Source organism: Barbus barbus (genome assembly GCF_936440315.1).
Source record: "Barbus barbus genome assembly, chromosome: 11".
Taxonomy (NCBI): domain Eukaryota; kingdom Metazoa; phylum Chordata; class Actinopteri; order Cypriniformes; family Cyprinidae; genus Barbus; species Barbus barbus.
In genome coordinates, this window is record NC_136739.1 from 24521703 (window position 1) to 24547184 (window position 25482).

General features: G+C 36.5%; 3 protein-coding genes and 1 pseudogene across 8 annotated transcripts in view; 3 read left to right on the forward strand and 1 right to left on the reverse strand.

Moving 5' to 3' along the window:
- Nucleotides 1–5026, forward strand: part of clasp1a (cytoplasmic linker associated protein 1a) — a 71288-nt gene extending 66262 nt beyond the window's left edge. For all 3 annotated transcript variants that reach the window (XM_079429031.1, XM_079429029.1, XM_079429030.1), the window contains 4 exons: nucleotides 68–196; nucleotides 1497–1703; nucleotides 2106–2222; nucleotides 2965–5026. In XM_079429031.1, coding sequence (XP_079285157.1) covers nucleotides 68–196; nucleotides 1497–1703; nucleotides 2106–2222; nucleotides 2965–3051 — 540 coding nt within the window. In that variant the 3' untranslated portion in view covers nucleotides 3052–5026. The remainder of the gene's footprint in view (nucleotides 1–67; nucleotides 197–1496; nucleotides 1704–2105; nucleotides 2223–2964) is intronic.
- Nucleotides 5027–5917: 891 nt separating this feature from the next.
- On the forward strand, nucleotides 5918–9626 carry LOC306877436 (transcription factor CP2-like protein 1; annotated as a pseudogene). The gene is made up of 6 exons (XR_013785854.1): nucleotides 5918–6068; nucleotides 6660–6801; nucleotides 7181–7254; nucleotides 8034–8328; nucleotides 8419–8496; nucleotides 9268–9626. The product of XR_013785854.1 is annotated as a transcription factor CP2-like protein 1 (transcript).
- Nucleotides 9305–16614, forward strand: LOC306876852 (ATP-dependent RNA helicase DDX18-like). 2 transcript variants are annotated; one of them, XM_079428283.1, is made up of 19 exons: nucleotides 9305–9376; nucleotides 9673–9702; nucleotides 9986–10066; nucleotides 10156–10207; nucleotides 10312–10405; nucleotides 11277–11463; nucleotides 11766–11918; nucleotides 12064–12255; nucleotides 12841–12976; nucleotides 13087–13187; nucleotides 13292–13491; nucleotides 13566–13680; nucleotides 13767–13906; nucleotides 14006–14167; nucleotides 14257–14409; nucleotides 14500–14613; nucleotides 14948–15004; nucleotides 15118–15295; nucleotides 15730–16614. In XM_079428283.1, coding segments are annotated over exons 2-19 (2262 nt in total). In that variant the 5' UTR covers nucleotides 9305–9376; nucleotides 9673–9701; the 3' UTR covers nucleotides 15876–16614. The 2 variants fall into 2 exon arrangements, with proteins under 2 accessions (XP_079284409.1, XP_079284408.1); XM_079428282.1 differs by having other exon boundaries at nucleotides 9331–9376; nucleotides 9677–9702.
- A 76-nt stretch (nucleotides 16615–16690) lies between these two features.
- Nucleotides 16691–24932, reverse strand: ccdc93 (CCC complex scaffolding subunit CCDC93). 2 transcript variants are annotated; one of them, XM_079428284.1, is made up of 24 exons: nucleotides 24816–24914; nucleotides 24247–24360; nucleotides 24059–24153; nucleotides 23853–23964; nucleotides 23180–23278; nucleotides 23012–23068; nucleotides 22699–22799; nucleotides 21687–21716; nucleotides 21383–21419; nucleotides 20709–20807; nucleotides 20536–20586; nucleotides 20080–20166; nucleotides 19788–19901; nucleotides 19643–19705; nucleotides 19495–19568; nucleotides 19008–19089; nucleotides 18840–18914; nucleotides 18368–18439; nucleotides 18168–18276; nucleotides 17772–17854; nucleotides 17644–17681; nucleotides 17426–17510; nucleotides 17136–17249; nucleotides 16691–17004 (listed from the first exon to the last, which is right to left on the reverse strand). In XM_079428284.1, the coding sequence occupies exons 1-24, from the start codon at nucleotides 24897–24899 to the stop codon at nucleotides 16948–16950; spliced, it is 1932 nt and encodes a 643-aa protein (XP_079284410.1). In that variant the 5' UTR covers nucleotides 24900–24914; the 3' UTR covers nucleotides 16691–16947. The 2 variants fall into 2 exon arrangements, with proteins under 2 accessions (XP_079284410.1, XP_079284411.1); XM_079428285.1 differs by lacking the exon at nucleotides 21687–21716 and having other exon boundaries at nucleotides 24816–24932.
- Between the last annotated feature and the right edge of the window lie 550 nt (nucleotides 24933–25482).

A 25482-nucleotide genomic window follows, 5' to 3' on the forward strand; every position in this document is an offset into this window, starting at 1 on the left:
GTTGCTTTTGTGTGTGTGTATTTGAAGTGGTTGATAATGATAGTATGCATTATGTCTGTTTATTCAGCACACTATCAGAGCGCTGGCTTTACGGGTTCTGAAGGAGATCCTGAGGAACCAGCCTGCGCGCTTCAAGAACTATGCAGAACTCACAATCATGAAAACACTAGAAGCTCATAAGGACTCTCATAAAGAGGTTAGAATCCACCTTTATAAACTAATATCTGTTTTAGCCTCCAGTTGATATTTAAGCAGCACAACACCGTGATGATCATACTGAAAAATCATACTACAAAACTTTGTGAATAAAGTATCTCATTGCTGCTTTGGGTTGTTTGTTCCTTATAGCAGGGGCGAAATATTTTGGGTATTCTGTAAATTAAATTCTTAGGAGTTTTCACAAATATTTTTATTACATTGAAAGCTAGACTTTTCTTAATAATAATACTAATGATGTTGTGTGAAGGGGAAGAAAAAATCCATAAATTATTATACTAAAATTATAAAATAATGTATTTTAATGTTTGTGAAAGGCTTTATGTATTTATTTATTTCCCCAAAAATACACAACTGAAAGTAATATAATTAAATATTATTGCAATTTGAAATAATTACTTTTCTATTTTTGTGTATTATAAAATGGAATTTATTCCTGTGATGGCAAGGCTGAAATTTCATAAATCATTACTCTAGTCTTCAATATCGCACAAGCCTTCAGAAATCATTTGAAAACAGTTGTGCTGCTTAATATTTTGTGGAACCCGTGATACATTTTTTTCACCATTCTTTTAATAGAAAGTTCAAAGGAACGGAATTTATTTGAAATACAATTTATAATAATAACATTATAAATGTCTTTACTGTCACTTTTGAACAATTTAATCCTTGCTAAATAAAATTATTTTCTTTAAAAAAAAAAAATCTTGCTGAACCCAAACTTTTGAGTGCCAGTTTGTGATATTTTATGTATAGTAATGCAATCAGATTAAACCTGGTTTTATAGTACATTAATATATTTTAGCATGGGAATATATTCTTTTAAACTAAACTGCTATTGTCACCATTATACCTCTTACATGTGACCACATTGTTTCTGAGAAATCAGGCTGGCCAGGTGACTTTTTCTTTGTAACGGTCTCATTGAGAGTAAAATGAGCTGATTGGTCTCTTTAATCCCTTTTTAAATCCAACACCTGCACATGCGGACACTGAGCATCTTGGTTACATCTAAAATGCAGTGAACTAAGTCAACAAACACAACACCTAGATGAGTAAATGAATGAAGTACAGGCATGTGAAGAAAAAGCCAATTGGCAGTTCATGTCTCAAATGTACTCGTATGTATTCCCTTGACATGTGGATTGAAGACTGTGCTAAAAATAGCCGTCTGTATTACTGCTACCTAATCCAAATGAAGCTATTTTTTCCATCCCATTTGATGTTAGATCTCAGGTTGTTAAACTCAATCAAGTGCCTTCTTGATGTTATATATGCAGGTGGTTAGGGCGGCTGAAGAGGCTGCCTCTACGTTGGCTGGCTCCATTCACCCAGAGCAATGCATCAAAGTGCTGTGTCCCATCGTACAGACCGCAGACTATCCCATCAACCTGGCTGCTATTAAGATGCAGTCCAAAGTGGTTGAGCGCATTGCCAGGGAGTCGCTGCATCAGCTGCTGCCAGACATCATCCCTGGTCTCCTACAAGTGAGTAGTGCACATTGGCTGCATTTTATGATTAAAAAATTAATCTCTTTGTTTCTGTCACTTTGGAACTACTTCCAACTTGATATCAAGTTCACGGGGATATCTTTGAATGTCTGAGCAAGTAGTTGCATACATTGCATATATGCCCGAACTCGGTGTACCAGAATGAACAATGAGAATCGAGATGGGGAAAGTTTTTCAGTGACTAAGTTTTGTAGCCCTTTTGTTAATTTGACCTTTGTTAACCCCACTGGACAAAACTGGGTCAGTATTAAGTATTTTAGCGTAGTCTGCATTGGGAACTTTGGGAGCGTAATCAACATGCAACACTTTGTACTTTTGCACTTTTGGTGATGTGTGTGTGTATGAAGATGTTAATGCTGAAACCATCTATGTCTGCAGGGCTATGATAACACAGAAAGTAGTGTTCGCAAGGCCAGTGTGTTCTGTATGGTGGCCATCTACTCTGTGATTGGTGAGGAGCTGAAGCCACACTTGGCCCAGCTCACGGGTAGCAAGGTAAGTTCACATGCACACCAACTCAAAGTCCACCAAAAGGTTCACTCTGTTCAACCTGCTTATCACTTCGTCCTCTATTTATTAGTGCCCACCTCTGGTTTTAGCTGGTCCAAGTTTTTATATTTGGTCTACTTTCATTGCACTTGGGCTTCACAGCACAGTCCATAAAAAAATGGTAACACTTTTATAGAAAGGTTTCATTTGTTAACATTAGTTAACTACGTTAGCATATATGAACAGTACTTAGTTATACTTGAAGTTCAACATTTACGAATACATTTTTAAAATCAAAAGTTTTATCTGTTACATTAGTTAATGGACTGAAAACTAACAGTAACATTAACATTTTTATTAACTAACCAGAACAAAAGTTAAGAAACACTGTAAAAATATATTGAATGTTAGTTAATGCATTAACAAATGAGACCTTATTATAAAGTGTTACCAAAAAACTAAAGGTTTGAATTACATCTGAACTCTTTAAAGTCATATTTCACCCCAAAATCAAATATCTAATTAGAAAAAAGTGTGTGTGTGTGTGTGTGTGTATATATATATATATATAAGAGAAAATGTTCACATTTTTAAACACAATGCAAAAGTACACATTAACCCTGACCTTCTAAGATAACATAACTAGAAAGTGTAAATACATGCTGTTATCTGCAAAACAAGTCAGAGGTCTGTATGAGTATTACCGCATGTTGTATTGAAATTCACCCTCTGGCTTTTATTTCCACAGATGAAGTTGCTAAATCTGTATATTAAGAGGGCCCAGACCACCAACAGCAACAGCAGCAGTTCTTCAGACGTGTCGTCTCACAGCTAGCCAGATGTGCTCTAATCAGTGCCCTACACACTACATTTGGGAACATAGTTGTGCCTCCTCCAGACATCCTTTTTTTTTTTATTGCTTCATCACAGTCTTGCTGGATTTTCCCAGAAAGATGCATTGCTCACTGCAATCAGACTTTTCTTTTCGTCCAACTCCTGAAAGCCTCCTAGTTAATGTCTCATGCATCTTTCCATCTGTGGAACATTGAATGTAAAGGGGTTCGGATCAAGAAAAATGCATGCTGGCTTTTTGATAGGGAACAGATCTTCCATTCTTCACCTTCTGAAGAGGTGAATCATTAACTACATTTATTTGTAATAACTTATTCATGTTTGCAAGTGGTGTTAAAGGTTTAATAGAGTTATTTGGATATTTTAAACGGGCACAGTTGGGTTAACTAATACATCACTTGAATATCAGTTAATGCTAGTGGATCATTTGGCTGGCCGAGTGATAAATGTAAAGAAAAGAGAAAAATTTAAGCAATTTGTAGGTTTGGCTACAATGACAACCAAAAAGATGTAGGATTAAAACATTCTTCTATTAATTTTTATTTCATGGGACCGCAATACCACATCCCGTAATGCTGAAAGTGTAGGAAATTATCTTTGTTTCCAAGTCTTTAAAAAGGCTAATGTAAAGCAATTGTGTTGATTTTATTATAGGAAGGAATATGTGTTCAAAATGTGGGCCTCACTACAGAATACAAGGACAAACTTCTGAATGTAGAGCTTTTCTTTTCATCTTTGGAAAAAAAGCAAAAGGTTTTGTGAGTAAACGTGCAAGCCGCAACACACTCAAACACTCAATGGAGTCAGAAACATGACCAGGAGCATCTTCAGACAAGAAACAATGAATGAAAGCGATTACCGCTTTGTTCAAGAGGATTGTGATGGAAATTTCCAAACTACTATGCCTTACGTTCCTTTTTCTGTTTTCAAGACTGTTAAGATATACGTGTCCAGAGGCATTCTTACTACATCGCTAAAGCATGGCGCTGCACGTTTGCGCAGCACGTGTCCATGACACTAATGAAAACCCTCTAATCTGGCTCAAGAACTAGAGGTGATGTTTTGTTCTCTGAAAGATCTGAACTCTTTCTTTTTCCTTGTTCATCTGGAGATTTTTCCCATCTGCTGTTAAGTGCTGAGCGTTTAGTGTTTTGTACATACCTTACAATTATTGCTTCTCCCTCCCCCACAAAATTAAGGTAAAAATTATGTTGCACTCTTTTGCACGTTAACAAATAGCCTGCATGTTTTGATGACATAACCATCCTGTGCTGCCGCGACTGACCTAGGTTTGGCTGTTTGTGCCACGTCAGCGGTCTGGTCGGTCTGTAAATACAGTATTATTATTATTGTTGTTATTATTAATATGTTGCCCGTGTGGGGAAGTAGACAAGTGCAAAGCTCAATTGGGTCTGAGTTGATCAAAATGTCTGTTTGTCTCAGACTGTGAACCAGACCATATAAGAAATTAAGGACAGACATTTGAAAGCACCCTACTTTCCTTAAGTATTATATACTGGGGCATGTGGCTTTTATTGGTATGCTAAGTGTGCGCACCCTTGTTTGTTGCAGCATTTCTTTCTAATGGTTTTTAACCGGTTCAGACCATGAACCAACATTTTGGTTTAGACTGGGGCTATACATAAAAATAATCTGTTAATGAAAGAACAAAGCCAACTGTGAGGATCAACGATGCAAGTATTAAGTTAAACGTGGCCCCTTGGTTTTCCTCAAATGTTGACCTCTAATGGTATTCCATCAAATAATTCACTACGCATGTTAAGACTTTACGTTTTGTCATTGGACACAGATACACTCTTGTATTTATAAATTTGTTATTTCATTTCCTGTCCCAATGTACAGTTTTTGTTCTGTTTCTTTTTTTCCAAAGGCTTGTGATAGATTTACACCACCCTAAATTTGGCCTAGAGCCTAGAATTAAAACAACCAGAAACATGAATTTATTGTGATTATTATTTCAAACTCTAAAATCTATCTTTTTTTTTTTGTTGTGGGGCTGTTGAATGTGCTATCAGCAACTCGGGTATTTATCACAATTCATTATTTCACAGTTCATTCACCAGTACATTTATAAACAAAGTCACACGTGATGACGTGAACTCAGTCCTAGTGAGTCCAGTGTGAAAGAAATGACCAGGTTACACGTCACCTCAAAATCAAAACTTCAATTTATATATTGCATTAAGAATCTGAAGCTATTTTAAAATAATTTTAAAGAATTTATTAAAAAAAATTATTTATTTTGCATTGTGAAGTTATTTTTATGACATTAAATTGTTAAATTACATTTTTCTCAAGTATTCAATGTGGAAAAAAGTATAAAGTATTGCTCTGTAAAGCAATAATGAATCATTCTGTCCGGACAGATCTTTTTAATCAAAATCAACCTCTGTCAAATAATACACAAAAATACTGTCATGGTTTATTGTTAGTATGGTTTAAAAAGTAGTTTTTTATTTAAGCTAAATAGATTTGGACTTGTTTATATGTATATACTTTTATTTTAAGTTTCGGTGAAATATAACCATCTCGTTCTTGACCATTTTTGTGAGATTCATCTGAATATCAAAGTTTTTAATATTGCCATTAGTTGACATCAAGGCTTTTCATCAATACAGATGTGAAAATGACTACAGAAACACCTGCGCGCACTCAAACATAATATTGCATAATCTAGTTAATAAAGCAACTCAGTCTTGACCTTTGATGTACACAGTGTCAGTTTTACCAGCTGCGTTTGTTATTAAACGAATGGTCCGTCAGAGTGTCGGACACCTGACGGCCGTCACGCGACCATAAAAGACAGCGGACGCGTTGGGTTCAGAAAAGCCTTTGCGGCCCTCACTGTCCCCTCACCGGCCACCACGAGTTTGACTACTCATATTTTTTAGATAAGAGCGTCACCAAACTGGAGAGTATGCTGTTTTGGCACAGCCATCCTGAAACCTATCAACAACACGCGCAAACTAATTATATAAGGTAAGTAAAGTCACGCGAGCTTAGTAGACTAGAGATATCATTTATTTATTTAACTTTTTAAAGTTGAAAAAATGTTATTTAAAGTTGTAAAACTTAAAAAAAGTTAAATAAATACCATTTTCAATCATCATTATTTAACTATATCTTAGTATAGCCTACTTGAGAAGTCTTTAACGAGGGAACTAATTAAGAAAGTAGGCAACTGTAACGTTATATAGATGAAGAAAACGTATGACAGTAATCAGCTAGTAAAATGTGTTTTCTGAAGAGCCGCATCAAGGTAAATCTCAATCATTATTTACAATGATTCTTGAGTGCAAGTGAAAAAATAGATGTTAATGTATCGGATTAATCTATTCAACGTGTGAGTAGGCTACGGCTACATCTACCTTTTCTGCTTTTTGGGAATCTATTGAAATATACAGTAGCACTTGGATATATACCAAAGCACGTTCTGAAATATTATCATGTTTTTGCATGATTGCGCGTAAGGTGTTCTCCGATGTACTTCAAAGACTTCCATCCTCTTTTTTTTTTTTTTTTGTTATGTGTAGTGGTTTTTGTTGAGCTGCTTCTCTTGTTTCCTCTCAGAGATGCTCTTGCTCCGTTTCTCAAGCATGAAGAGGAGCAGCAGTCTGCTGAGATCCGAGTGTCTTCTTTTCATTATGTGCTTTGTGCAGCCACATCTCCAGCTGTGAAACTCCAGGAGGAAACTCTCACATATCTTATCAAGGTAATGTTAAATTACTTACCGTCTTGTGCTTGTTCAACTCAAGTCAACATTTAATGCTGCATTCAAAACACTAGGATTTGTGTATTTCCATCTAATGGTAATATTTTTTGCCAGTTCATATCAGCCTGTACTTTTGTCATCATGGAGTAACCAGAAGTTATTGATGTCTGAAGTCCATGATTATTTCAAAACCAACAACACACTGCTTAAAGAGTGAACCTATAAGTTCTGTAAAATCATTTTTGCATTGGCAGTAAAATTTAACATTACAAACTGTACTGTCAATGTTTTTTAATGATTGTGAGACTAAGTGTATATTTCTCACTTTTTTTTCTCTGATTGATTGCTTTTTCATTTTAATCTAATTTTAACACTATAGGTCAGTCCTATGAAATCCGTATGCTTAACAGGAAACTAGTGGAGTATACAGATATAAGCAGTAAATATGTAAAGGTAGGTTAAAGGAATTACGTGTTTTTACGTTATGTAACCTGTTTCGGTTATGCATCACCTTTCTATAAACTAGTTACAGTACTGATAAATCTTCCCCTCCACATTTATAGCCAATTTGTTTTTATTAATTATTTTAGTTTATGTTAAACCTAAAATAAACAATGGTTTTGAAAATTGTAAAACATTGTGGTATTTATACATTTATAAAGATGTGAACTTTTGTAAAGATGATCAGATGTTTTTATATTGAAGTATAAGATGCTCTTTGAAATATTCTCAAAGTTTTCAAAAACTGATGGTAATTTTTTATTTAAGTTACTGTCCAACAGGAGGCCTATTCAAGGTTTATTTGTTCAATAGCGACAATTATTGTTAATGAACATGAATATAAACATACAAAATGTAAATATGCTGGATTATAGCAATATTGCTAATTTACATTCACAGGCTTAAGGTATGTGACACAAATATCTTATTATTAAAAATATACAAATATAAAATATGATAAATGACAAAATACAGTTACAAATGCACCATAGTCAAAGCGAAAAAACAATATGCAACATACCAAATTAAAAATGTAATGCAGTCGATACACTTGTATTTAGCTTGTAGTAACCTAAATGTAAACATTTGTGGCAAAATTAAGGCAAATACTGAAGTCTTAAATGTGAGCTTTATGACATACTGAAGACAATGCAAGAAAATAATACTTGGTTTTAATCTTGGCAGCATGTGTGATGCTTTCTTGACACTAATCTATCCTATGCTGTTTTTAGAGCATTGTGCATGTTGTTTTCCATGACCGACGGCTGCAGTACACAGAGCATCAGCAGCTGGAGGGATGGAGGTGGAACCGACCAGGAGACAGAATATTGGATATAGCTGTTTTCCTAATAAAGGGCATTTCTAATCTAATGTTTTATCATTTTGTCATTATTTATTATGTTCAATGTGTTATGGTCAGATATCGCTTTGTCAGTGGGCATAATGGAGCCGCGGGCCCACCCACTGCAGCTCAACACCATAGAGTTTCTCTGGGATCCTGACAAAAGTGCCTCCGTGTTCATTCAGGTACATGTTTTCTCTCTCCCTGACCTCCCTATATGCTAGTTTTCTAAACTGAGTAACACCAGTGGTAAATGTTCTGTTTTTTATATCCAGGTAAACTGCACTCCTAGAAAACATGGAGGAGAGAAGGGTGTCCCCTTTCTCATTCAGATAGACACCTTCGATGGGCCCTGACTTTTTTACGCCTCTTTTTTTACGCAAGTAGACCCTTTACAGCTCCGGATGATGTATTACTCTTACCTTTTATCAAAAAAAAAAAATGACGGTGTAGGCTATTTTAATTTGTTTCCACTGAAAAAAATGCAAGTGTTTGCGCTGGTGCCTCCATGTCCTGCAGAACGCGCTTTAGCTTCCACTCTCCGCACAAACTATATATATAGCGCACATTATTATTATAGCGCAGGTTTGACGTTTAAACATTGTTATATACTTGAACTGTTTTAGTATATCTATAGATTTTATTTTAGGCAAGTCGTGATGATATGAGAAGGCTAAATTTATCAAACATCGGCTATGATCAGCTCATGCCGCTGGCCGCTTGGTCGTTACTTTAAAGAAAACAAAAACTTATAGGCTATTTAACAAACAAAAATGCTCCAAACGTTTTTCTAAATTAACTTAATAAAAAAACGAAACAAAATATAATAATTTTGCCATTACATACAAAACTGAACTATTTTAATAGCCGAAACAGTATAAACTGTTTTAGGAGAAGGGGGGAAAAAACGTGGGCCGGGCTATAGACCTGAGCGTCTCGGGCCAGGGCCGGGCTAGGGCCTAAATTTGAGGCCCATGCAGGGCTCTACAACAAAAAACACTGACATTTCTCAAAATACCTTCTTTTATGTTCCACAGAAAAAAAGAACAAAATGAGGGTGAGTAAATGACTACAGAATTCTAATTTTTGGCGAACTATCCCTTTTTTTTTTCTCTCTCCTTAAGCCAAAAGGTGCAGATCGCAAACTCAAGACTGACAGAGAGAGGATTGACAAAAAGAGTCCTCAGGATAGAGAAAAATATCAACCATCATAAAACGACAGTGCTGACTGAGGTGAGACATCTGTCTTGGTGGCATTTGAGCTTGTTTGTGTCATCAGATGTCATGATATCATTTCAGAGCTGTATTGTTACCTTCCATAAAACAGAAACAGTGCTTCACAAAGTCGATCGTGATGTTTGAGAACCAGTTTTCCTTTTTGCAATTCCATTTCAATGCGTCAGGTCATATGCCATAATTTTATGACACTTTAATGGTGCTTTTTCCATTTTGGAGCTTGACGGCATAACTCACCATTGTTGAAAGAGCAGCTTTGACATTCTCCCTAATATGTAATTTTGTATTTCAAGGAAGACAGAAAACAATACAGTATCAGAACAGTAAGTAAACGATGACAGTTTTCACTTTTAGTTGAATTATGTGTCTATATGTTAATGATTGCAATCTTTCAAGCTAGCGGTCTACATCAAACATCTATAACCACTGTATTTTCCATGTCTCCTGTGAGTGCCTCTTTACTTTGACTGGTCATAGTGAAATATTAAGCTCTCTCGAATTCACATGATTGCTTGTTGGACCAAAGCAACCCATATTGAGAATAAGGTCAAGAGGTGGGTCCGAAACAGTCACCAAACATAGGTAAACTATTTATTTTTCTTTCAGTGCTCCCCTTGGCCTGTAGCCCCATCAGTCAGCATCCTCTGGTTATCACAGCTGTCACACGTCCTACAGCTTCCCAGAGGAGTGAGTCCTTATTCAGTATGAAATCACATCATCAACTCATAAACATGAACCTAACTAGCAACTGCTTTCCTGTTTTATTGCGTTTATAGAAACTGCTCTCCAGACCAGCAGGGGGATCTACTTTTGCCCAGCTGCTCTGATGTAAGTATAGCTGGCAGGTTAAAAACATTAATGCCATACTCTATCTTTATAGGTTTGTGTTTGAGGACATGGATGATGCTATTCTTCTTCTTTTTGCCATGTAGCACCTGTTGCCATCGTCCTCCATGCAGGACACACAGCAGTGGCTCCAGCGTAATAGGTTCTCCTCTTTCTGCAGGCTCTTCTCTGGCTTCTCAGGTGAGCTGAAATATTCTACTGGGTCTGTTACAAATTCTAGTGAGCTGCCTACTAAGGCACCAGTTCTACCAAAATTTTATTTTTTTAGATTTTGTTTAATTTAAATGTAATAGTTTAGAGTTAACTAACAACTTGATACTCAAAAAAACACACTGAACACAAATATTCGGTAAAACTGTGAACTGTTTTTATCTATTCTTTAAAGAAATTAACAAATTAAAATTATACACTGCCGTTTGTAAGTTTGGGTTCAGTAGCTATTTTAAAAATATGTAAAGAATTAGAATGGAATCTCTTTGTAAAAAACAAGTTACTATTTAAAACATAAAGCAAAAATTATTACGTGTCACAGTCAAAGTATGTGTCTGATTCTCCATTGCATTTACTCTTCAGAAACATGCATGTTTAATATTGGCTGTTTTAGCTAATTTTCACAATACTGGACTGTTTCTAAGTTAAATATTAACTGAATGAATGTGGATAATATTTGTATGACTTTTCTTGAAACTAATTAAAATATTATTTTATATTTTATGCAAGTCATGTTCAGTTTATACATTTCTGTTTAAAAGTAATTATTTTTATTATATTACAGTGCTATTGTGGCATTCTTCTTTTCAAACCATCATCAGATTTTTTTTTCTTTTTTATTATTAGATATGAAATACCAAAGACATGGTTTACAATGCAGATGGCCTTAACAAAACACACACACACAATTTCTTCTATTTGGTTATGTTTAATGTAATGATTTTTATGTAATAGGTTTCTAAAAAAAATATTATAAACATGGCCATTTATAAAATAGATATTGGTGTTAATATTAATGAACCCAAAGATGTAATGTGTTTAGGGTCTTTAATATTTTCAGTCAGGCATGGTAAGAGTCAGTCAGCTGAGCGAAGGACCCCACGCAGCACGCACACACACGTGTTTGTCTACAGCCATGGCGGACATGCAGATGAAGATTCTCCGCAAGAAAATTCAGAAGAGAAATGATAAAAATAAACAACGCAAATTGCTCAGAGCTCAGAGGGAGGAAGAGGAAAACGGTGAAGGTGATTTTCTCTTTAATTGTAAAGATGAACGCGGTGTTTAATTAATTCACACGTTATCTCGGATCTAGCATGTGATAATCACACTGCTCGGTGCATTCGTAAAGTTTGGTCTTATATTTTAGTCAGTTGTAGCAACATGACAAGTTTAATAAAATCATAATTATAATGGTGTTTATGTGCTGTTTAGTATTTGTATTGAGGAACTTTAATATTATACATTAACCGACTCCTCATGTTGAGTGTGCGTGCTCTTTTCTTTATATCGGAGTTGATGAAATTCACTTGTGTTTCTGATCTGGCAGAGGTAAAAGTTGCGCTGGACGAATCTGATTCTGCTCCGAACGTCAGTGAAGAGCAGCAACATTTAAGTATCTCCACTGAGAAGAACGAAACCCCACAGAAAACCAGGAAGAAAAAGAAAAGAAAACTGGATGGTGCAGGGAACGCAGCATCTAGTGAGTATTTAATGCTGTGATTAATCACTATGGGATTGTCAGTGGGCAATATTTGTGTCTTGAGAGGTGGCTACTAAATATGCAGTTTAATTAAAGCATTTGAGATTTATGTATATTCTCTGTAGTAATGGATCTGGTCCTGTAGGTGTGAAAAAGGTCAAAAAGCAGGATGACGTTAAAGAGACAACAGAAGCATCAGATGGAGAAGATGAGAAACAGGAGGAGGAATGTGCAGAGCCTGAAAAGGTACCAGAGAATGGAATTGATGACACAGAGGGTTCAGCAGACGAGGATGATAGTGATGAAGATGGACCAGAGCTTCCTACTGGTCTCACAGGTAAGCATCACATAACATGCGACACTGTTAAACACAGTCTGCTATGAGTCATATATGGTGAACCTGGTTCAGTTTGTTTTGTTATCCACTCTTTTCAGTGGGAAAAATAATGAGATGTCCAGTCAATTTGGCTATTTTTAGGAAAAATATATATTTTTTTACTGGACATATTATTGAACGACAAAATATAAGATGCATGATTTATTATTATTATTATTATTAATAAAAATAATTCTACAGAAGCTCCTATTATTAAATTAACTTATAAAGAACACCTGTATTTTTTGCTTTATTTGAAATGCAAAATAACCTTTTGAAACATTTTTCTTTCTGAAAAATAAACCCTTTTTTTAGACATTTATTTTTTGGGCAAATAATTTTAAAAGTACCAATTATATGTAGTTGAGTGGCAAAAATAAAGGGATGTTTTATTACTATTAAAATAAATAGTATTCAGTTATTATTATTCAATTAGCCGGTGAAGAACAAACCGGCAAATTTTTTTTTTTTTAACAGTTTGTTAGAATTTTTCTCATAGACATGAATAGGTAACTGATTTGATTTCCTCACTGGTGACTTTCTCAGGTGCGTTTGAGGACAAGACATTTGCATCTTTGGCTGAAGTGGTCAGTGAGAATACACTGAAGGGAGTGAAGGAAATGGGCTTTGAAACCATGACTGAGATCCAGCACAAGACCATACGACCTCTGCTGGAAGGAAGGTGAGTTTGCGGTGCATCGGACTTCGTGGGGTTTCAGTGGTACAGTAATCGTCACATATGTTTATTGGTTGTATAAATGTTTGAGATATGTGCTCATTCTTGTACAACAGAGACGTGTTGGCTGCAGCTAAAACAGGAAGCGGTAAAACTCTGGCTTTCCTGATTCCCTCCATTGAGCTTATCTACAAACTCAAATTTATGCCCAGAAATGGTGAGTGTACATATTGCCATTCTCTGATTGTTATAGTCATAGCATAGATGTAAGTATGACCTTAGAGGTGTGACATGGCTCTGGTGTGTGTGTGTGTGTATCAGGGACTGGAGTGGTCATATTGTCTCCCACTCGTGAGTTGGCCATGCAGACGTATGGTGTGCTAAAAGAGCTGATGACTCATCATGTGCACACATACGGCCTCATCATGGGCGGCAGTAACCGTTCTGCTGAAGCCCAGAAACTCGCCAATGGAGTTAATATCATGGTTGCTACACCTGGCAGGCTTCTTGATCACCTGCAGGTAAGGCCTTTTACAATCAACAGCTTTGCCACATGGGTTTGTGGAGTGTACTTGACCTCTTGTTCCTTCCACAGAACACCCCCGGGTTCATGTTTAAGAACCTTCAGTGTCTGATCATTGATGAGGCTGATAGGATTCTAGAGGTTGGCTTTGAGGAAGAACTGAAGCAGATCATCAAACTGCTGCCTAGTAAGAGCAACTAACCTGATCACTCTGAAATCACTTCCTTTAACCAGGGTTCTTGCATGTCCTTAAATATTTCTCTTTCTTTCCAGAAAAAAGACAGACCATGTTATTTTCCGCAACACAGACACGTAAGGTGGAGGATCTAGCACGAATCTCCCTCAAGAAGGAGCCTCTGTATGTGGGGGTGGACGACAACAAAGACACAGCCACCGTGGAAGGACTAGAACAGGTAAACTGCTCACCTGTCTCACTCCTTTATCAGTAGCAGTTGATCATGTGTTGTGGGTGTGATGTGATATATTTGAGTTTGAGCTTCTGTTGTTTTTAGGGATATGTGGTTTGTCCTTCGGAAAAACGTTTCCTGCTGCTCTTCACGTTTCTGAAGAAGAACCGCAAGAAGAAGCTGATGGTGTTCTTTTCGTCTTGCATGTCAGTGAAGTACCACTATGAGCTGCTCAATTACATCGATCTGCCCGTCATGGCCATTCACGTGAGTCTCAGAGCCATACGCACACAAAGCGAGCTGGGAAGTGCCTTTGAAGCAGTGTGATGAATGCTTTTGTTTTCACTGTCTTACAGGGCAAGCAGAAACAGACGAAGAGAACCACAACGTTTTTCCAGTTCTGTAACGCAGACTCTGGCATTCTCCTCTGTACAGACGTGGCTGCCAGAGGTCTCGATATCCCAGAGGTGGACTGGATTGTTCAGTATGACCCACCCGATGATCCAAAGGTACAGCAGTCACGCCCCCTAGTCCAGCCTTGCTGATAAATATATGCGCTTGTATTTAGATTTTTATGTGACTTTTCTGTTGATTTTTAGGAGTACATCCACCGTGTGGGGCGAACAGCTCGTGGTATTAATGGTAGAGGACATGCCCTCCTGATCCTAAGACCAGAGGAGCTTGGCTTTTTACGATTTCTTAAACAGGCCAAAGTATGAAGTCACTGTAGTTATGGTTTTATATTGGCTTTCAATATGTGTCGGCTTTGTATGATCATGACAGGAGTTTAAATACTCAGTATAACTTTACACTTTAACTAAACTTATATATAAAATTAATAAATACTATACGCACATATTCAAAGTATAAAAATTACAAAATGACCAAAACACAAGAAAATTACTAAATCTTTAACTAAAAATATAGTGAAAACAAACTATAAAAATAAAATCTAATTTAAAATATTAACAAAAGTATAATAGTATATCAGTGATACTAAAATATGAAGAAATGCATTCTTATTGTTTCTCTCGTGTTCCTCTAAAGGTCCCTCTGAGTGAGTTTGAGTTCTCCTGGACTAAAATCTCTGATATTCAATCTCAGGTGAGACTTCATATTCAGTCAAATTGAACTTAATCTCTTACTCGTTTCAAATATAACCCCTTTGAATCCTAATTAACCTGTTTAAAATCTGTATTTGCTTTGGTCTTTTGCAGTTGGAGAAGCTGATAGAGAAGAACTACTACCTTCACAAATCAGCTCAGGAGGCCTACAAATCCTACGTCAGAGCTTATGACTCGCATTCCCTCAAACAAATCTATAACGTAGAGACGCTCGACCTCCCGAAAGTGGCAATGTCCTTTGGGTTTAAAGTGCCACCTTTTGTGGACCTCAGTATCCTTTCTGCACTTTATTACATGCATGTGGAACTTGTTACTTTATAGTTTGTTTTTGATGCTTCATTAGTGGTTGTACATGCATTAACGTTTGGGGACGGTAATATGCTCACCGCGGCTGCATTTATTTGACCAGAAATACAGTAAAAACTGTGAAATATTACAATTGAAATGAACTTTTTTTTATTTAAATGTTTTCAGCATCAGTACTCCAGTCTTCAGTGTCACATGATCCTTCAGTAATCATTCTAATATGCTGATTTGGTGCTCAAAAAACATTTTTTATAATCAATGATGGAAAGCTGTGCTGGTTAATATTTTTGGAAACATTTGAATGATACTGTAGATCTATTAGCAGTACAAGGCCTTTATAGTATTCATAAGTTCAGAGTCTTCGGGTGGTGTTTGTTCCTTAACTGTTTGCTCTCTCAGACGTTCACAGCAGTAAAGGGGTGAAGATGCAGAAGCGAGGTGGCGGCGGAGGCTTTGGCTACCAAAAATCTAAGAACGTCCACAAGGCCAAGATCTTCAAACACGTCAACAAAAGGAAAGGAGATGGTAGACAGTTCTCACGCTGAGAATAAGATCAATCTTCCTTGTGATGCACCTCTATAAGGAGTAACTGTCAGACTACATAATTGTCAGTTTGTTAATTTGTGTTCAATCATTTGAGAAGAGCTCTGATCAGACTGCATTCCATGCCTGTACAGAAATGTTTTCAGAAGCCATTATATAATGCTGAATTTCTATTGTTTCTGGCCCGACTCATTAAACATAAACTTATATTGTGAATGATTCTTCATGCTGTCTGCTCTCTCCACACGAGATTGAACATACAACCTTAGTGGCAACCAGGGTTTGATAGATCAGCCTTTTGATTTTCATTTGTATTCAGATGGCTCATACAGAAGACATTTTCCATACTGTTTCGTAGAATAGAAAATTCTGAAAGATTTTCAGAATTTTTCATTTATGTACCAATGCCTTTTTTATTTAAACATTTTAAAATCTGTAAAATGACACAAATATAGTGTGTGAGAGAGAGATGCAAAAGGAATTGACATACATTAGCATTTATGTAAGTAAACATACCGGTCAAATAAAAAGCACATTAATATCATAATAGTCATGAGGTTGATTCATTTTATATTCAGTATTTTGTAAAATGTTTTAAATTATTTGCAAGAATTGCACATTTCAGTTGTCATGTTATTTACAGGTCAAGGCAATCTGCCAGGTTGTTTTTACCATTAGTGTATCATATGTGACTCCTCACTAGTCTGAAACCACTAAAGTAAATAAATCTGTCAGATCAGCAGGTAGTTCATTTCTCCTTTAATGTTTTAGTCTTATGGCAGCAGATTTTTATGATCATGATACAAAGATTAGTAAGGGAATTTGTGTTATATTTATTATGGGTTTAAATAAGGCGACATCAAGGCACAAAACATTTCCATTTTAACAGTACATAAGTTACATGTGTCATCTCTGAACCTAGAACAATCTAGGCTAACACAAACATACTGAAAAGCAGATGTGATCTCGGCACGAGGCTGTAATGCAATGAAATACCAACATCAAGGAATGTGATGGGTGTTTTGAAGTGCTACTTGGGAGTTGTGTATTAAAGGGGGGGTGCATATCCAGCTGTTACGACGCTCCCTTTGCCCTCAGTTTAGATAACAGCATCTCATTCTTGCGGCACTCCTGCAACAGACAAGACCGTTGGTTTCTTTCCTCAATCCAGAATATCAATTATCAATAGATTAATGTCTATACACCCTGTGTAAAGGAGGAGGGAAGAAATGAATTTAAAACTATAAACTTGGTGTATTTACCTCTTTAAAGTCCTTGACAGTTTTAAAGTAGAGCCTCTGTTTATCCAGCAGCTCCAAGTACTCATCATTCAGCTGATCTCTGCGCATCTTATTCTCCTGTCTTTTCTTTTCCATCTTTAAGTGCACAAATACACATTAGAAAAACACACTAATGCAATTCATGTTCCTGTCTAATGGGGTAAAACCACAAATTCCTCAAGCCAGAGTGGAATTAAAGTCATATGCAAAAAGGAAATAAATAATATTATCAGATTTCCTCTATTATATGATATAGTAGTCTGGTTTTGTACCTTTATGCGACTCTGTTTGATTCCTTCCACAATTTGCTCCATTTGTCTGAGAAACTGTTCTCTACTTCCTGACGAAGCCATGGCTCTAAAAACACACAAACACACTTTACATTCAACACTGCCTTCAGGATAGATATTACAAAGATCAATCATCTGAGGCTCTTGCTGTAATATTAGATAATTTCTACATGGACCCAGGAGTTTTATTTGAAACTCACTGCTGGAAATGATCATGTATGGAGTTCAGCAGATTGACCTGTGAAAGAAAAGGCAGTGTTTCAATTTCACTGCACATCCTTTTAAACACTACAAAATTAATTCCCAATACCACAGATAAAGTTGATACCTCTTTCTCCAGGTAAACCTTCTTGTCATCCAGTGTGTTGTAGAGTGTGAAGAACTGTTTAGTCTCTTTGTGTGTTGCAGAAACTGAAAAACAAATGAACAATTCAAGAGTGCTTCAAAAAGCCGCGGCTTTGATTTCAACTCATTCAACATCTTTTGTATTGTGACCTACATCTGAGTAATCAGATTATTGAGAAAGAAAATGTAATGCAGGGTTTGTTGAATATAGTTGATGCTATAGATTGTTGATTGGATGGAGAGAGATCTGACTGTGAGTTTGAGGTTAATTGTACAAAAGGGGCAGAGTTTAAGCAGACTAAAAAACTGGAGAAGTCTGTTGTTTCACAGGAAGATCTAATATGGGGTCAAAATAGAACCTGACTTTAAACACACACACCTTGGCTGTACAGCTCAATGAAGCGTTTCTGATACTGGGTCAGCTCGGCTCTGCTGGGAACCTCATCGATCTTTCTCTGCAGGATGGCAATCTCGCGGTTCCTCCGAGCCTGTGGGAGGCAGTAGAGTAAAGAGTAAAGTGAGAATGAAGAATCTCTTTAGTAATCTACTGAGTAAAACCATCAGTTCAACTTGACCTACCATAAGCAGACGGATCTTCTGCAGCTTTTCTCGGTCTGCAGTGTACTGCTGATCAATCAACATATTCATCTCCTACAAACACACATGCAGAGAATAAGTCGGAGAATCAACTAGAATGACACAGATCAGCTCTGTTCCAAAATTCTGGCACGTTCCCATTAGGAGGACTGTTTCAAAAGATATCTTCTTTTGGTCAAATTGCTAAGGCAGCATTGGGCACAAGAAATATGGCAATTGAAAGAGGTAAGAGAAAAATGGTCTCCAAGAGATAGTGGACAAAGTGACAGAGTGAAGGCAAAAGCTCTATCTAATTAATCTTTTGGGGTTTTTGGCCAATATTTGTTTATGATATGTACTATTATGCCATTAGCATAGCAGTATCCTAACACCAAAAAGGGTTGATGCCTATGAAAAGCGCTCCAAATCAGTCACTTATGAGGTTCCATTTCTGTTAGGATGACTATGTAGGCACCTTCTTCTCATCTCCTTCTTCTCCATACTCCAGCTTCAACTCTTCAATATTCTGCTGCAGACGGGTCATTTCCTCCTATACACACATAACTTTTAATGATATATTCATATCTTAAACTTTACTGACAAACCAAAGTATTGCAACAACAGGGCTGTCATGATAACATACGCGACAGTGTGAGCGGAACGTTTGCTCTTGATGTTTGAGGTTTTCATTCATGGCCACCAAAGCACGAAGCTTCTCCAGTAACCTGAAAGATAAAAACAAACAATACTTCAAAACAACACATGGATACCGATCCTTCCTAAGAATTATCATGCTGTTTGGCTTTACTTTTTCCCTAACACCCTTTGGTGTTAGCGTGATGCCAAGCTGAAGGCACAACGCTCTAATAAGCATAACATACACAAGAAGAAAATAATCCATTTCTAAGTAGACTGAGCTATGTAACCCACATTTACTGTTGTTCAGTGAACTTCGCAGACAAATACAGTCATTTCAATAGGAATCCACACAATGTTGAGGGCGAAAGATTTTGCATTGTTTAGTTGAACTGAAAAACATAGCTGCCTTCCATTATGCAAAAAGTGTAGCATGTCCAAGCATTTCAGATGCAGCCTAAATTCAGGTAATTGCAGGTGTTCTATTTGCTTACCCAGAGTCCGCCTGGGATTCCACGCCCTCCAGTGAGTTCAGCTCTCTCTCAAGCTTTTCAGTCTGTGCTGAGGCCTAAAAAACACAAACATTAATGTTCCAAGTCAACCAGTTATCTGTCAGTATATGTCTGTGCCTAATTGTCTCACCTCGGCTAGTTTGATTTTAGCATCCTCACATGCCGTTCTAGCCTCCTGCTGTTTGGATTGCAGCTGAATAAATCAAGAAACAATGAAGATATAAACACAGAGAAGAAACAATGACTGCGAGGTATGTGTATGAATGGTGTATTACCTCTTCAAGCTCTTTTGTTTTTTGAGTGATTTGCTTGTTGAGTGATGCCAGTTGACGTCTGTGTTGCTGCGCAGGTCCAAATCTTTCCGGCCGATCCTCCACAGAGCGCTCCGCCTTCACAATCACACATAAATGTAGAAGGTTGGAACACACTATACAACTTATAAAATGAGAATATTTTAATTTTATTGCAAATTCCAAAATTGTATTCCAGTCTCAAGTCATTGTTCTTGGTGTAAAAAAATAAAGGGACTGTTTTCTGGAGGTTCAGTGGAGTTTTATCGCTGTTCACCTTCTCGGCGTATTCAGTGGCAATTTGCTTGATCTCCTCAGACTGCAGTCCAACAATCTGCCCCACTGTGCTGGCTGACAACTTCCCCTAAAACACACACACAGAAATAGTGTAAAATAATGAAACTGCTAACCGTTTATATTTTTTTCCTTAAAGGCTGCCTTGATAAGAAGGAGTGGATATACAAGAAAATAATTAACCTTGAAACTAAGTTTTCACAATGTTAAAAATGGTTGCTATTTATTCAACTGCATGTCATTCTGACCATATATTTTTTTACAATTTTTGTGGAAATTATTTCTTTAACGGGACAGTCTACCCAAAATATCCTTGAAATACTATTTTATGTTCCACTGAAGAAAAAGTCACAACAGTCTGGAACGACACGAGGGTAAGAATTTGAACTTTTAGGTGAACTATCCCTTTAAATTCTTTCGCGTTTTAAGTGTTTAGTACCTCCTCAGTTGCCATGGCAGCCATTCCAGTCATCAAGGCTTTGATTCTGAGCTGTAAAAAAGACATCCAGATTGGTTAATGGAACATTAACTTTGGTCAGATAAAGAGTGGGTGATTAAGAACAAGTGAGAGTTTTTATAGGCCAAGTGTAGTTTCATATGATCCTAACTGACCTCCTCTGCTGCCTGCAGGTCCTCTTCTTCAGACACCTGGGCCATTCCAGGAGGCACACCCTGCGTGCCCTGAGCCAACACCTGCTTCTGCTCCACTGTCTGTTAGAAACATCATCACATGATCAAACTAACAACCAATCAAAAGCAACAAGGGTCAGTGCCAAGCCCTACTGTCCATCTGTGATCTATTATACCCAGATGGACACCACAGGGGTGGTTCTAGGGTCAGTGCATACAAAAAGTCAACTTTTTTTTTGCTGATTTGTACAGAGTTGCCTGTAGAACTGAAAGCTGCAACATTATGAATCAAACCTATTGCTTGCAAGACTACTTTGGAAGTACAGAGCAGAATAATTATTTAATTTAATTACAAAATTTACCAGAAGCTGCCACACCTCTTGGATCAATATATTACCAACATATTCCCATTACTTTTCCACTTTATTAAGATTACTAGATACATATTTAAAAAAAAAATATTTATAAAGATTGCACTCACAAAGAACAACTTCTAGCCAATTCTAGCAAACTGCAAAGCTTGAACTAGAAATAAATATCCACTATATAAAATTCCATTACTTTATCCATTTTATCCATGGATATCCATGGAGCCAGTTGCTTAACTGTAACCTTCTCTGACTTTTTATGTGATATTTTGGTCATCTGATACTCACAGTGCCTGCTTTAGAGTGTTTGCTGAATCCATAGCGCCTAGAAAAAACAGAAAAGAATGAATTTGAAATGCTTCATGTTCACAATATAGACAACATGCAGCTCATTGCAAGAGTAGGTTTCAAAACACACCACACTACAGGCACAACGCACCACGTGACAGGAAATTACACATGACAATACATTCAGATGCAGTGTGTGAAAAACAGCACTTGGGCAGATGCAAAAATAAAGACATTAATAGAGTTGATGCAAAGCAATCTTTTTCACTCCCATTCCCAGAAACTGAGCTTCAGTCATACTCACTGCATGTATTGTGATATGAGAAGGCACGGACTAATGAGTGAAATAAGAGACAGACAGAAAGAAAGAGAGAAGCGAATGAAGAACAAGATGAGAGGAGTACAGAATTAATAGATGCCTTTAATGGAGATTTAGTTTGACCCTGATATGCTGATACAATGCGTCAGGAAACACATTGAAGTGAAGATGAAGGAAACAAAAGAGAGGGTGAATGAAAGAGAATGTGGATAAATCTGCCCCCCCCACAATTGGTACTAAATATACCGTATACTAAACAAAAACACTACAAATTCGGTACCATATTTTAATGTTTTTAATCAAAGTGCCATTTCTTGAAACTCTTGAATGTGTATGTTGTCAAAAGATTTTTTAAAAGAAATTAATAATTTTATTTATCAAGAATGCATTACATTGATCACCAGTGACAGTAAAGACATTTATAATGTGACAAAGAATTTCAGCACAGTAATAAATAATATTTTCCAATATATTAGAACAGAAAACTCTTATTTTGAACGGTATTTTTGATCAAATAATTGCATCTTTGGTGAGCGTAAAAGACTTCTTTCAGAAATCCAGTAACACGCTACAATAAGTTGTCATTTATTAACATTAATGTATTAATTAACACGAACAATACATTTATTACACTATTTATTCATCTTTGTTAATGTTAATTAATATAAATACTGTTGTTCATTGTTTGTTCATGTTAGCTCACAGTGCATTAACTAATATTAACAAACACAACTTGTGATTTTAATAATGCATTAGTAAATGCTGAAATTAACATGAACTAAGATGAATAAATGCTGACTAAGTATTGTTCAGTCGTAGTTCATGTTAACTACTGTAGTTAATTAATGTTAATGAACCTTATTGTAAAGTGTTAGCAAAAATCCTACTGACCTCAAACATTTGAAAGGTAGTGTATAAACAACTGCTTGGTTCACTTCCAGTTGGACATGATGAGAGTACAAAATTCCCGAGTCCTGTAAAGGAAGAGATAGAGTACCTGCCAAACTCCAGCAAGGTAGAATGAACCCGAGACTCTTCATCCAGCAGCTCCCCAGCATCCACCTGCCGTTTATAACGTCTCTGAGGAGCATAAACCTCCTACACCAAACACAATTTACAATGTATTCAACATCTCACAATCTTCTATTATTAAATACAAGGAAGAGGAATTAATGGCACATAAGTACTGTAGCTGTTTCTCATGGGGGGCAATATTAAATTCAGCAGAGAGGCTAAACCCAGTCAGCCAAGCATCATAATTCAAAGCTCATTATGTGTTGTTAATGTATAAAAGCTTATTGGATACTTACACACACATTCACCACAGTACTGATGGCTCTCTCCTTCCTTAATTCAAACTCCTCATCCTAAAACAAACACATTTACTGAGACTTCAACGATTACAGATTGTAAAATATTTGACACTTCAGAGTGTTAATACTCTGTAATTGTATTTCAGTGTTGGCCTATTGTCTCACCTCAGGAAATGCATGTGTTTTCTGGAACTGAGAAATGGAATATGACCTGACATAATCTCCCATCTCCTCCCGGGTTTCAATCGCCTTCTTTACCAGCCACTACAGATGCCGCAAAAGATGCATTGTAAGTATTCAGGCACTTTTTTGTCAGAGCAATGAGTCACTATTTTAAAAAATAATTATACTGGAATTTTGGGGGTCTGTAACTGTTTAAATTGATGCATTAATCAAAACTGAGAGTAAAGACGTTTATAATGTAACAAAAAATTCTTTCTATTCATTAAAAATCCTGAAAAATATGTAGTATGGTTTACACAAAAATATTAAGCAGCACTGATAATAATAAAGTTGTTTTCATTGATAACAATAATGTTTTTGAGCACCAAATCAGAATATTAAAATGATTTCTGAAGGATCCTGTGACACTGAAGACTGGAGTATTAGCTGCTGAAAATTTAGCTTTACCATCACAAGAATAAATTACTTTTTAAAAACTATTAAAATAGAAAACAGTTATGTTAAATTGTAATAACATTTCACAATATTACTATTTTCACTGTATTTTTTATCAAATAAATACAGCCTTGAAGAGCATAAAGAAACTTTTAAAAGCATAAAATCATACTGATCACTCAGCCAAGTTTTTTGTAGTGTAGGTCTTCAGCTCTTTTACCTGTACAACAGGGAAGATGTGGATGAAATCCAACCCTTGGATCTGATGAGGCTCTAATCGGTGAGGACACTTCATTTTGGGCAGAACTGACACAATCTTCTCTGTCAGAGCACTTGGAAATGGAAAGGATACAGACAATCACATGAACCAGAATTCAGTTTAATCTGTCAGTTTTCATTCTTTATATGTTTATTGTACACACTCACATTTTTTGACCAATGGTGGAATTTTCTTGGAAAAGCAGATCAATGTCTATGTCAAAGTTGCATGTAGTTATACACCAGGTCATTCCTCCAACCACCTAAAGTACAAGCAGAGACTGTTCATAATTAAACTAAAGGTGTGTAAAACACACTCTAATTTGATTGCTACAGGTGGGTAAAGTCCACCATACCTTGTCAAAGGGTGACAGTCCCTTAATGCGTGCTCTGAAATAACCAGCAGCGAGCAACAACTCCAAAATCTCAGCAAGCTTGACACTCTGCTCCTCATCCTCACGTGTCTCCACCTGTCAATCACAGCACATACACCAGTCAATACAGTCTCATCCACTTTTCAAATAAAAATTAACTATATCCAAACAATTCCAAAAATGCATCTACAAATTGTAGAATGAGCTTTAAAATTGCCTTTGCAGATAAACCTGTTATTTATTTTCTTAATGCACAATAATTGATTTGACTATACACTGTTACATTATTTAAGTTATATAAAACAGCAGGACTTCTTCACCCAGTAAGACATAATTATTTACATATTAGGCTTAATGTATTGATTTAGCAACGCGTTTATCGTCATGCATATAAGTGTAAGTTACTTTATGTCTCTTTACAAGAAGACAACAACATGTATACGCTTCTGTTTAACTGATTGGTTGAATGCATAACATTAAAAGCAATAAAAGCTGACTGCAAACGCAAATCTACGCATGTGAGGGTTTAAGTGTTTTGTTTTCAGTATTACCTTGATGAGATTGCCCTCCTGATCATATTGGGCTCCGATTTTCGAGCCCGTTCTCACTCTCTGAAACACAGAGGTGGCCGCCATGATGATCACGATGTGTCACGTGAGGTGAATAACGTGACGGAAACGGCAGTCAAAACAGTTTGCTACTAAAGAGTGCAATATGAAAAACATTTCGCATTTGCTCAGCTATCAAACATCATTGAGACATTACCGGCTTAAACATTTGTTTAATAAAGCAAATTAAATAAGTGAAGACGTGAGTGTTTTATCAGTTCCGGTGTTTGTTTTTATGGCTGGAGCTCAGAGATGTGACACGGAGTAAATGACTGGCTGTACTGTAGACTTGTGATTAAATTAATTTAAGTCATCTTTCAGTATATTTTCTGTACATTAGATATTTTCACTTCTTGAGTGCAGGATAGGCATAGTCTAGATTTTTGGTGAATGGACTATAGAAATGAAATGACTTTCTTGGCCTGAAGAGTTCACTCAGGCCTCACAAGACCAAAACCCAAGAGGACGCTTTCTGTGCACACTGTTGAATGCATTCTGCAAATAATTTAAGCTATTTATAGAGTACCCATACAGTGGTTAACATTACCCATGAGTAATACTAAATGACAGATTACATTTACAATTTATCATATTGACCAATCACAAAATC